This window comes from Schistocerca piceifrons, chromosome 3 (assembly GCF_021461385.2).
Source record: "Schistocerca piceifrons isolate TAMUIC-IGC-003096 chromosome 3, iqSchPice1.1, whole genome shotgun sequence".
NCBI classification, from domain to species: Eukaryota; Metazoa; Arthropoda; class Insecta; order Orthoptera; family Acrididae; genus Schistocerca; species Schistocerca piceifrons.
In genome coordinates this window covers 176,434,395-176,447,017 of record NC_060140.1, presented here as the reverse complement: position 1 = coordinate 176,447,017, position 12,623 = coordinate 176,434,395, and the positions used below count along the sequence as shown (strand labels likewise).

General features: G+C 39.6%; 1 protein-coding gene across 1 annotated transcript in view; it reads left to right on the top strand.

Annotated features, from left to right (window-relative positions):
- The window catches only part of LOC124790120 (protein ecdysoneless), an 86,531-nt gene that overhangs the window by 13,096 nt on the left and 60,812 nt on the right, over positions 1-12,623 (top strand). Inside the window, exon 2 of the mRNA XM_047257693.1 lies at positions 4,030-4,147. Within this exon, the coding sequence (XP_047113649.1) occupies positions 4,030-4,147 (118 nt within the window). The remainder of the gene's footprint in view (positions 1-4,029; positions 4,148-12,623) is intronic.

Below are 12,623 nucleotides of genomic sequence, written 5' to 3'. Positions count from 1 at the left end.
TTGTGAAGGTGGTCCAATGAAGCCTCTGATATGCACTTGAGTGTGATTTGCAGAGTATCAATGTAGATGTAGGTTAGGTTGAAAGGCGACCGTTTGATTGTGAGTTGGTGAAGCAGTTGTTTGCATTCCATTTAGAGACTGAATGGACATAATTTAGTTTCAGTATGAAGGATATGGAGGAATTATGTGCGAAGTTTACACAGGATGTTATTTGTGTTCTGGAGTAGCGTGTGTCAAGTAAGTGGGTTGAGGATAAACCTCCATGGTTTACAGACAAAATTCAGAAAATTCTGAGGAAGCAAAGACTTGTGCATTCTCAATTCAAAAGAAAGTGTGCAAATGACGACAGGCAGAAGTTAGAGATTTGTGCATCTGTAAAAAGATTGATGCACGACGCATAAACCAATTAATGCCATCGCACCTTAGCAGTAAATGGGTTGAAGGTTTCTATTCAGTCACTTGTTGACTACTCTGGTCGAGCAATAGAAGATAGCAAAAGGAAAGTTGAAGTTTTAAATTTCATGTTTAAGAAATAATTTACACAGGAGGATCACACAAACGTACCGTCATTTGACCATCGTACAGACTCCGTGTGGAGGACATAGTAATAGGCATCCCTGGTTTAGAGAAGCAACTGGAAGAAGTAGAAACAAATAATTTGTCAGGTCCACATGGAATCTCAATTGGGTTCTACAGAGAGTACTCTGTGGCTTTAGCCCATTACTTAGCTTGAATTTAATGTGAACCTCTCACCCAGAGCAAAGTTCTAAGTGACTGGCAAAAAGAGCAGGTGACTGGTACATAATAAGGGTAAAATAATAGACCTACAAAATTGTTGAACATACTCTTGGTTTGAATATAACAAATTTCACTGAGACATATAAGCTTCTATCCACAAAACAGCATGGTTTTAGAAAGCATTGCTCAAGTGAAACTAATTTTGCTGCTTTCACACATGATATCCTGTGAATAGTGGATGAAGAGCAACAGTACAAGCATATGGAATAGGTATCCAGATTGTGAGTGACTCAAAGACTTCTTAAGTGATAGAATGCAGTATGTTGTCCTCAATGGCGAGTTTCCATCAGAGTAAAGGTACCATCAGGAGTACCCCAGGGAGGTATTTTAGGGCCACTATTACTATTATTTTCTATGTACATAAATGATCTGACAGACAGGGTGTGCAGCAGTATGCAGCTGTTTGCTGAATTTGCAGGACAAAATTTGTTGTAGGGGTGATAAATGGTTGCTGGCTCTAAATGTAGAAAAATGTAAGTTAATGCAAAGTAGTAGGAAGAACAATACCATAATGTTCAAATATAGCATTAGTAGGCCTAGTGTACTGCTTGACACAAGTAACGTCAATTAAATACCTAGGTGTAATGTTGCAAAGAGAGATGAAATGACATGGTGAATGGTCGAATTTGGCTTATTGGGAGAATTTTAGGAAAATGCGGTTAATATGTAAAGAAGACTGTATATTGAATACTGCAACCAATTCTTGAGTAGTGCTCGAGTGTTTGGGATTCCTACTAGGTGGGATTGAAGGAAGACAGAAAAGCAATTCAGCTCTGGGCTGCTAGTTTTGTTACTGGTACAGTTGATTAAATGCAAGTATTGTGGAGATGCTTCGTGAACTCGAGTGGGAATCCCTGAATGGAAGATGACTTCTTTTCGCAGTATGCTATTGTGAAAATTTAAAGTGCCAGCATTTGAAACTGACTGCAGAATGATTCTACTGGCGTCAATGTACATTTCATGTAAGGACCATGAATAATATAAGAGAAAATAGGGCTCTTATGGAGGTATTCAAGCAGTCATTTTTCCCTTTGCAAGTGAAATGGGAAAGGAAATGACAAGTAGAGGTACAAGGTAACCTCCACTATGCACCATGCGGTGATTTGTGGAGTATGTATGTAGAAGTATATGTAGAAGGCTTCACTTAACCAAAGTTACTATATTTATAACTTAATTTTAGACTGCAATACACAAAAATGGAGAAGAAAGGCAACCAGTCACATATTGGTGAGGAATTCCACTTTGTGAAAGACACTATTTTTTATTTTTGTTATTATCCAAACATGTTTCTACACTTTATGTGCTACCTTAATTGGGATTTTTATTTTCTTTCTCGCATGGCACTATTAGTTGTATATGCTAGTAGCTTTATATCTGCCTTACATTCTACATCTTTTCATAGTTTTTTTATGTTGTGAGCTTTCTTCTCTTGTTTGTAACCTGTTGAAGCACTTATTTCATTTTCAGTTGTCATTTGTTGCTGTTATACGTGTGTTTGATTACAATGTATCAGCAAAGCACACAATTTCTGCCACCTTTTCACATGAAACAGCAGCAGAAACCTTGTGCTTTGTGGATACAATATAATCAGATGCATGTTTAATACCTGAAAAAGAAATGAGCTTCAACAGGTCACAAACAAGGGAAGGAAGGTCATAATATAAAAAAGGACAAGCTGTAGAATGGATGGTAGACATTGAGCTACCAGCATACACAGCTAATAGCATCATGTAAGAAAGAAAATAAACAAAAATCTCACTGAATGTAGTATATAATGGGTTGGAAAGTGTTTGGCTAATAATAAGTAAAAAATGTCGTCTTGAATAAGGCAGAATCCTGTCTAATTTTTCTTAGTACACCCAAAAATCTAGATAATCACTCACAAATAGATTCTTTTCCATATATATATATATATATATCTCTCTCTCTCTCTCTCTCTCTCTCTCACACACACACACACACACACACACACACACACACACACACACACACACTCTTCTCAGACAAACCCACATGCAGCTCACATACATCACATTACTCAGACATACCTACATGCAGCTATGGTTACAGTAATTGTTTATGAGTGGTTGTTTATGCTGAAAAGAATAGCGAGAGAGAGGGAAGGCATGTAGCACTTGAAATGGATTCAGATTTTGGGGCAAGACTGTGGTGGGGAGGTACTAGCAGGCATAATAGAAGGAGAAACAGGAGACTCGCAGAGGCAGCAACAAAATGAAAATTGAAAAACCTAATACTCTCAAAATAGAGAAAGTGAGAGGGTTTTGTGAAACACCTTTTCCAATCCTCAATGCTGTGATGACAACTCTCAGTGTATGCTGTTTTGTCACAGTTTTGCATGAATTTTGCAATAAACATATAGATGCAATAATTGGTTTTGTATAAGAATCCTGAAAAACTGAATAAGAGCTGCACAAATAAATAGGTTCACTGATGTATATGGTTTCTTATACATGAGATAGATTTAAAGTGAGGCTGCAGAACACAGAGAAATTTTCATTTATAGTAAATAAAATTGTAGTAATCCATCAGCATTGTGAAAAGTGTGGCACGGTTTGTAAAGCGCCTGAAAATTTCCAAGCAGTTATTGCTAAAAATGCTAAGTGTTCCTCTTCTTATTAATAAATGTATAGTGATTCGGAAAAAATTGTTGTGTAATATAAGATTGAGAAAGGTGCATACTGTCCAAGCTTTCTCTTAATTAATTTAATGTCATACTGCAACAATATTGAGAAGGACAGTTGCTACTCACCATATAGCGGAGATACTGAGTTGCAGATAGGCACAACAAAAAGGTTCTCACAATTATAGCTTTCAGCCATTAAGGCCGTTGTGAACAGTACACACACACACACACACACACACACACACACACACACACACACACAACTCGCACACACGACTACAGTCTCAGGCAACTGGTGGTTTCAGTTGCTTGAGACTGCAGTCGTGTCTGCGAGTTGCGTTTACATGAGTGTGTGTGTGGGGGGGGATCTACTGTTGACAATGGCCTTAATGGCCTAAAGCTATAATTGTGAGAATCTGTTTGTTGTTCCTACCTGCGACTCATCGTCTCCGCTACATAGTGGGTAGCAACTTTCCTTCTCAGTATTGTTACATTCCATCCTGGATTTTCCGTTGTTTGATTTAATGTCTTACAGTACTTGTTATGGCAGACAAAAATAGTGCTTGTGCTTGCTCTTTTTTTCTCAGATTACGTACCGTTGCACCTGCATGGAATCGCTCACTTTGGAGATAACATTGAAGATGAATGGTTTATTGTATTTTTACTGCTACAGCTGACAAAAGAGATACCAGGCCTTGTTGTGAGGTACAGTTTCGATATACATCCTTTTAATATGACATGATATATGTGTAAAACTGTAGTCTTTATAGATAACATAATCTTCATTATTATAAGTAGGGGTCGGATTTTCAGGTGCTAAAAAGTTGGGGACTTATTAATTTTTTATGTTTTAAAAATGCTTGAAATATGGGACAATAAAGTAAAAATATTTGATTATAATTAATTTTATTTATGTGAATATGAACAATATGCAGTACTCATGAATGCAATTATGTTGTGCCACACTGATTGCTGAAGAATTACTATACACAGTGAGTCATCCTCAAGTTGTCCCTCACAGGCAACTGACTAGTATCCTGAAACACTGCGTTCTGCGGGGAAAATGAGCACTCCACACCACAAGATGTCAGTCTAGTAAATTTATAACAGGGCACGTCACTCACACTCACATCAATATGCCCTTCTTGGTGTCCATGTAACACATTTGAAATTTTGCATTTAGTTTGAAACTCACTATTGTTTTTAAACACGCCTGAATTTAACTTTTGAATATTTGTGCTGTAGATCCACTAAAACTGTTCAGTTTCCTTTCGATGTCCTCAACATGCTGAACTGTTTCTGACAGAAGGGCCTGTTATAACCTTTAATCACCAATAATTGCGTGGATATAAACACACTCACTTAGGAACAATAGCTCGTTACATGATGACAACTCAGTATCTCTTATTCGACTGCCGTGCCGTGACATGCGACCGGCGCCGTTCGTAGCTAGGTGGCGCTCCCGCGCTCAGCTGAGTTGCGGAGCGCCTCTATCGCCGTTTGCGCGTACTGTCGTGGCGGCACTGTTAAATGTCGTGGCACTGTCACAACACCTTTCCCCCCTTGAAAAAAAAAAACACTCACTTCCTTGGAGACATGGACAGTGCGGAGACATCCATGGCCTCCTGTGAGGCCCCGAGAAGATCCCGCGGAGAGACACGAGAGTATGGTCGAAATGTCCAGGACGGAAGCTCGTGCGTGGAATGTGCCTCCTGGACGAGATGATGGGTGAAAACTCCGGAGCAACATCCATAGGTGTCGTGGACCTGGGGTGTGCTCCAGCGAGATGGGTCCTGGAGAAGGCAGCGTCGCGACTGGGGGCGGTTCCGGCGTACTCGGAAGCGGTAGCGACGTCGGCTGCATCAACACGTACAGTAGATCGGCAGCAGCGACAGGACTGGCTTCTTGGGCTGATGGTGCGAAGGAAGGGGCGGTGGCACCGGCGTGGTCACCACTCGTGGGCGCATCTGGTCGTAATGGCGAACAACCATGGCATCGTCCGTACGTATTTCACAGAGCCTTGACCACCCCTGGAATCCATTTAGGGCGAGATCCATACCCTCGTGCCCACACGTCGGCGCCCACCGAGTATTTTCCCGCACTAGGGGACACAGCACGAGGCCTGACAGGGTGAAGCAGGTGCAGTAGAGTGCGCGGTTGGCGGCCATGCAAGAGTTCAGCAGGGCTGCGATCACCCAGAGGCGTGAAGCGATAAGAACTCAGAAATTGCAGCAGAGCGTCATCTGTGGAAAAATCACTAAGGAATTTTTTTCATCTGGCTTTTGAAAATGCGGACAAGGCGCTCAACCTCCCCATTCGATTGCGGATGGAAGGGCATTGCTGTAACATGATGAATCCCTAGTTCAGTACAAAAATCATGGAAGGCCTGCGAAGAGAACTGAGGGCCATTGTCCGTGATGATCGTGGATGGAAGACCTTATAGCGCAAAGATTTTGGACAAAGCCAGCGTCGTCGCCGCAGTGGTGGGCAACGGACATCGAACAACAAACGGAAACTTCGAGAAGGCGTCAATCAACAGTAGCCAATAAGTACCGAGGAAGGGGCCGGGAAAGTCAGCATGCACCCGTTCCCATGGCTGCGCCGGATCAGGCCACAGAGAGGGCATTGTACGAGGTGCAGCCAGTTGTTGAGCGCACTGACCACACGCAGCAACCATGTGGGTGATGTCCGAATCAATACCGGGCCAATAAACGTGCCTGCAGGCCAGGGACTTAGTCTAAGAAATACCCCAATGGCCTTCATGCAACAGTTTGAGAACATCTTTGCGAAGAGAGGTTGCGAAGAGAGGCTGGCACCACGACCCGTGGAGATGCGCCATCCGTGGCCAGAAGAACAACACCATCACGAACAGACAGACGAAGGCGCAAGGGATGGTAGTTGCGAAGGGGATCTGATGCCCGGCCCTTGGTCCTGTCCGGCCAACCCCGTTGAACAAAACCGATCACCTGACGCAGGACTGGGTCCTGCGCAGTAGCCGACGCGACCTGCGAACCTGTAAGTGGAAAACCCTCGACCGCACGACATTCTTCCTCATCAATGTGGAAACAGAGTAGTTGCGGAGCACCTCTACCGCCGTTTGCGCGTACTGTCATGGCGGCACTGTTAAATGTCGTGGCACTGTCACAACAGGGCCGTCCATTTTAAAGTCTCTGAATAGTGCTGCGAAGGAAACACAAGATAGCAGATATATATTCCAAGTCTCTCTCTCTCTCTCTCTCTCTCTCTCTCTCTCTCTCTCTTTTACATTTCCTGAAGGATTGCAATTGAAGTTGCATCACCTCTGTCCAGTACATTAACTACTGAGGCAAAAACCATCAAAAATTTCTGCATAGTACTAGACTGCAGTGAGCCAGGTTCCCCTCCATGTTATTAGTGATTTCGGTGGCAGTGGTACTTTGGGATTTTTAGTCTTAACTATGTAAATTCATCTTGGCAATTTAATGGACATCCTTTTCCCATTAAATATAAATTTATAATTTATTCACATTAGTATATACTGCTCTAATTTTTTAACGTGATCTGTGTAAACTGTGTGCAATGCGTGTAACATGGTACGTTTAGGATAACTAACAACAAGACATTCAGCTGACTTCTTTATCTATACTGCAACATCTGTTATTTCCAGTAAAACATTGTCAAACTTCACACCATTGACCACCTTTTTTTTAACACCCCAACAATTACATTCCCAAATTTTTGCCATAGAGCCAGAAATTCCATCTAAAGTAACCCATAGTCATCGAGGCTCAGTTATACATACCTGAGTGTTGCCCGCCATATGGCCCAATAACCAGGAGAGATGGTCTGGAGCATCATTTCTTTTCGTAGCAGGGTCCCTTAGGTTTCCATCTGTGACACACTTATCACAGTGGTATGTCAGTGATATTTTATGCCCTGTTTTGTTGCCCTTCATGGCAGGCTGTCCTGTGTTTATACTTCAGCAAGAAAATGCCCTCCCACACACTGTGAGAGTTTTTACTTTGAAAAAACGATATTCCATTGGTGGAGGTAGTGACTGACTTATTGTGAGGTCGTATTTTTTTATTATTTTTGACACTTATAATACTGTCATAACCACTTTTGACCTTCAAATATAAAAAAAAAGTTTCTAGTGCTTATCTTCATGCTTGCCAACCCCTATTTTGACCAGCAAGGTCACCAGATCTCTTCCCAAAAATTGAGAATGTTTGGAGCATTGTGGGGCCCTCCAACCAGCTCAGCACTTAGACAATCTAACACATCAGTTGGAAAGAATTTGGAAAGATATCCCTCTGGAGGACATCCAACAACACTGTGAATCAATGCCAAGCCGAATTATTATTTGCATAACGATCAGTGGTGGACCAACACATTATTGACTTGCTCAGTTTGTGAAGCTCTTCCTCTTGAATATGGTACCCAATTTCTCTGGAATTGTAATCATTTGTTTGTCTGTACATGTGCATCACATCTACTGACTTCTGTCCCAGTTGGATAATTCCTTCATAGTGTGTTTTTTCTAAGAGACTACTTGATGGTCTGAAGACTGGCCCTACCAGATTAGCCTATGTTGCAAGTAGGACTGAGTATAAAAAAGTCATTTTGGAAGGCAAAAAAAAGCACACAGTTGCAGTAGTATTGAAAATTCCATGAATAAATGCAAAGCTGCATGGAAACTCGTAAGTAGTGCTGCCAAAAATGCAAGAAACAAAAAAGTTTAATGTCGTTTTCCAAAATTTCAATGTTTTTTTAATAAAATCAGTTGAAGAAGCAGGAAATGTTGTTGTCAATCCTAACATCAGTTCATGTGAGCTACTTTCAAAACATGTCTGTAGATCATTAATAAATACAAGTATGTTCACCTTCTCCAAGGTATTGCCTAGTTTTGTTCTAAGAATAGTAACACAGTTGAAATCATAAATGTAGATGTATATGACATATCTTGCAACATACTAAGGAAAGTAATTGGTTGTATTGTGTATCTCTTAACATATTGTATCAACAAGCGTGTATCTGAAGGATATTTTTCTGATGAAGTTAAAGTGTCTGTGGTATTTCTGATGTATAAAAAGGGAATTGTTGATTCACCTTAAAGCTACAGGCCAGTTTCCATTGTCCCAGCATTTACTAAAGTATTTGAATCTACTATTTATCAAATGTTATATGTTTACTTTGAAAACCTATAATTAGTGGCTCACAATGCGGCCTTGGCAAAAATTTGTGAACTGTTGATGCTATAGACTCTGTCATCAAACACCTACTTCAACTGTTTGATGACAAAGGGTTTGCTTAAGCCACTTTTTGTGAGCTAAGTGAAGCCTTTGGCTGTTCAGGGCATACACAACTTCTAGAAAGAAAAAGGACTTTCGTGACTTTCGAGATGGCAGCCTTAAACTATTAAAATCTTATCTATAGAACCGTAAACGAGTTGTCTGTGTTGGAAAAGAAACGTCCATTATAGGATAAGTTAAGGTAGGTGTTCCACAGGGATCTGTTTTGGGCCCTTTCTTGTTACTGGGAGTTAACCAGAGGATGGTTGAATGACAGTAGGGGATAAAGTCATAGAGTATTACGAACTTTGTGATAATGGCTGATAACAAATGATTATTGATAACTTTACATGATTATGGTTTTAGCTCATCCCTGAATTTTGATAATTGCAGGTTTCTGACAGGGTCTTTTAATCTTATATTTTAATATTACTTTGCTGTCTATCAAACGTTTTATATCGTCATGTGAGTGATCAAAAATTTTTGTAGCAGCATTGTGCACCTCATTTTGTCCACATTATGGTTTGTCTTTAACACAAGGGGTGCATGATGCATTACAAAAACTTTTGGTCATTTGCCGAATGATGTAATATCTGTTACAGACAGCATAGTAAAATTTCAGAACAAACTGAGAAATTTTCTCCTTAACAACTCCTTGTGTTCCACAACAAATTTCTATTATTGTAATGTGTAAAAGGTGGCATGTAGGAATTACTAACTAGTATCTGTGGGTTAAATAACTATTTAAATAAAATAAAACTTATTAATTTGTGATGTGAAAGTAAAATGACTCATTCCATACCATTATGATTTATTGTGCTAAATGGTCCATGGAATAAGAAACTAATGAACTAACTAACTAATCTTGCACAGTACAATTCAATAATTGAGTTCAATATTTGAATGTTTACCACAGGCTACAATAAAATGAAGACTACAAGCCAGAATATTGTCTTGTAATCTTCCAAATAAGTAATACATGGCATTGTCTGAATCTGAATGCTGCTGGCAGGAGGCTACTTGCATGAATAATTATCAGAGTCATTCAGTCTGATCATAATAGTATTCACTCTTGCCACTGTGCTTTCAAGTGTGTGACCCATGACATCTTTAAAATAGGCGTGTCTGAAAGACAGCGCTGCAGAGGAAGTGTAACTGCAGTTGAATCCTCCACTAGCAAAACAGAGTATTTCATCTTGGACAAAACTATGAATCTTAATATAGACACATTTTGTATCTGCCATCAAAACATCAGTAGACTTGTTAGTAAAGAGGGTAAATTTCTACACACACATTGAAGGAAGGAAGGGGCAGATGTAGTGTTAGTAGGTGTGTTGCACTTAGCAGAAAATCACTTTGAAATCACTGCAATCGAACAGATATAACTTTGATGGGTACAAGCTGTTAAGAAGAAAGGCTGCCTGTACAAAAAATTAAGTTCTGGGTTTTCATGTTAGTGAATATTGTTTTGAACAGCTCTTTGAATTTCGGGCCACAACAGTGAACCAGTAAAAACACAAGCAACATTACTGGCAGTTTACAGGCAGCCCACAGGAAATACAAGCTTCATTAAACAGCTAGAGATATATTTAAGGCAGCTGTGTAAACATAGCTAGCGAATCATTGGGAAAACACAGACACTTGTAACCATCGCTTACAATTGACCATCATATAATATGAAAGATACTCCATAAAATACACCATTTTCATTAAAATTTATGCTGTAGATAAAAAAAAGGCTCAGCTTTTGTCTGTTACAGTGCGCTCAATAGTCCATATCTTAAAAATTGATCACTCATTAAATCCTGATCTCACTTCCTTCAGGAGTCTGATTTTGGCTCTGAGCCACATTTTATTATGCAAAAAACAAGATGCAGTAAGTGGTAAGGTTGAATACTGAGTTCATTTGATAGGATAATACTACTCTGCTTCACTTCAGAACCCAGCTCGTAGCCATGAGTCATCTATATCACAAGCACCAACGAACCAAGCAGATACCACGAGAGAAAATCACATATCATAGCAACATTTGTCATTGTTGAGTCATCTGGCCAACTGCAGTGGTACACAGCATATTTGTAGTGCTGCGAGAGTTCTGTTGCTGTCAGGCTATACCTGAGTGACAGACCTATGACGGCATCACTTCAATCTTCTGTGGTGGGGTGGCACGTGCTGGTAAGAGACTGGCCCCAGCCGCATCACTGCCTGTGGAGGGTCTATATCAGTAGTGCTGCTGAATACTAAATGTAGGAGAAAAAAAAGACTAAGTTACAGAAAACATATATTTTTTAACCTATTTTCAGCAATATACTTAACTCGATTAAAAAATGTTCCTATCATCGCACAAAAAAGATGAATTTGCCCAGGGAAGAATTTGGGGTGTAAGAAAAGAAACTAGCTTTTCAAATTTTCTGGTAGCTTCAAAGATATTTAGACTGAAACGTCTTGATTTATTCACTCATTCTTACTTGTTACTATTAGTATCCACATTATATAATAAAGCATCATGTCACATAAAGTAACACATCATTTCATCCTACATGACATGTGTCACGGCATGCAATATGGCATAACATGCCATTAAAGTTTAGGATGCATGCATCCTCACACTAGGATACTTCCTATTATTGATGCATCCCCACACTTTGATACTTCCTATTGTAGATGCACCCTCTCTAGAAGCACACAAATGTGTGTCTATTTGTTCTGACACCCCTCTCCACACATGTAATAGGGGTGGGTTTGGGGGGAGAAATGGTCCCCTTAGGGGAAAAAGTCGACCCACCCAAAAATAAAAAAAAAAAAATTTAGCATCCCCCACTCCCCAGAACAAATCCACCCCCTGAAATTTTGTGAGAAAATAAAACACCTACCGCCATACTTACGATTTTATTTATTTTGTTGCACCAGTTTCGGCACTTCAGTGTGCCATCTTCATGGTGTAATTGAAGCAGAAGGGGTTGACACGATCTGGTTATGTAGATTATCTGAAACTTAGGTGTCAGCACTCCATCAACTGCCAACTACAAAATAAATAAAATCATAAGGATGGCTGTAGGCATTTTATTTTCTCACAATAATAAATGGCCGTCATCCCAAAGACCTCCTGTCAGAATGATGGATGTACAAAAATTCTGAAGTTTTTATCCGTCCAGAAAACCTTTTTTAGCTATTACATTTGTGTTCTTCATCTGTATGATATTTTATATTGGTTACTTTGGCTGATGAATCTTTTGGATTTTCGGCTCAGGATCAGAACTGTAACCTACAAATCGCAAGATGCAGGTGTGTCAATGCCTTGCAGCTAAGAGAGCTCACTGCACTGGAGAAGTGGCATTTAGTCATTACAAAAAATTGCGAATGTGTCGCTATAGGTTTTTTTAATTCTCTTTCTAACCATGTGTGGGCATTGTTAGTCTGGCTCCTCTACGGTTACTTGCCTTTTAGTATGGTTGAACCTGTCCAGCATAGGCTATTGTGTCCTCGGAGCACTCAAGCCCCACCATCGTATCTAGGTCATAGGCCCATGGGAGGTCTTTTTTCTCATATTTTCATTATTTTGTTGTTTTATATTTTTTAATTTTTTAAAATTCTGTTTCATTTTTTAATTTTTTAGTTATATGTTTTACTCATATACACAACAGACCGTATATGCAGACACATGAAAAATAAGCATAACTGCTTAATACAGAGTGCATAATAACAGCAGCCATAAATACGATACTGAATGAAATATATTAAATACAGTGTTTACAATAATGTGTGTAAATAGTTTACACTATGTAGATAAACGTATGATATGACCATATTACACAGATAAACTTTTTTAAAAGCAAGTTGAATGATTCGTGCAACAAATGGTAAACTGTTGAGAAGCATACATCTTGTTACTATCTCTTATCATAAAATTC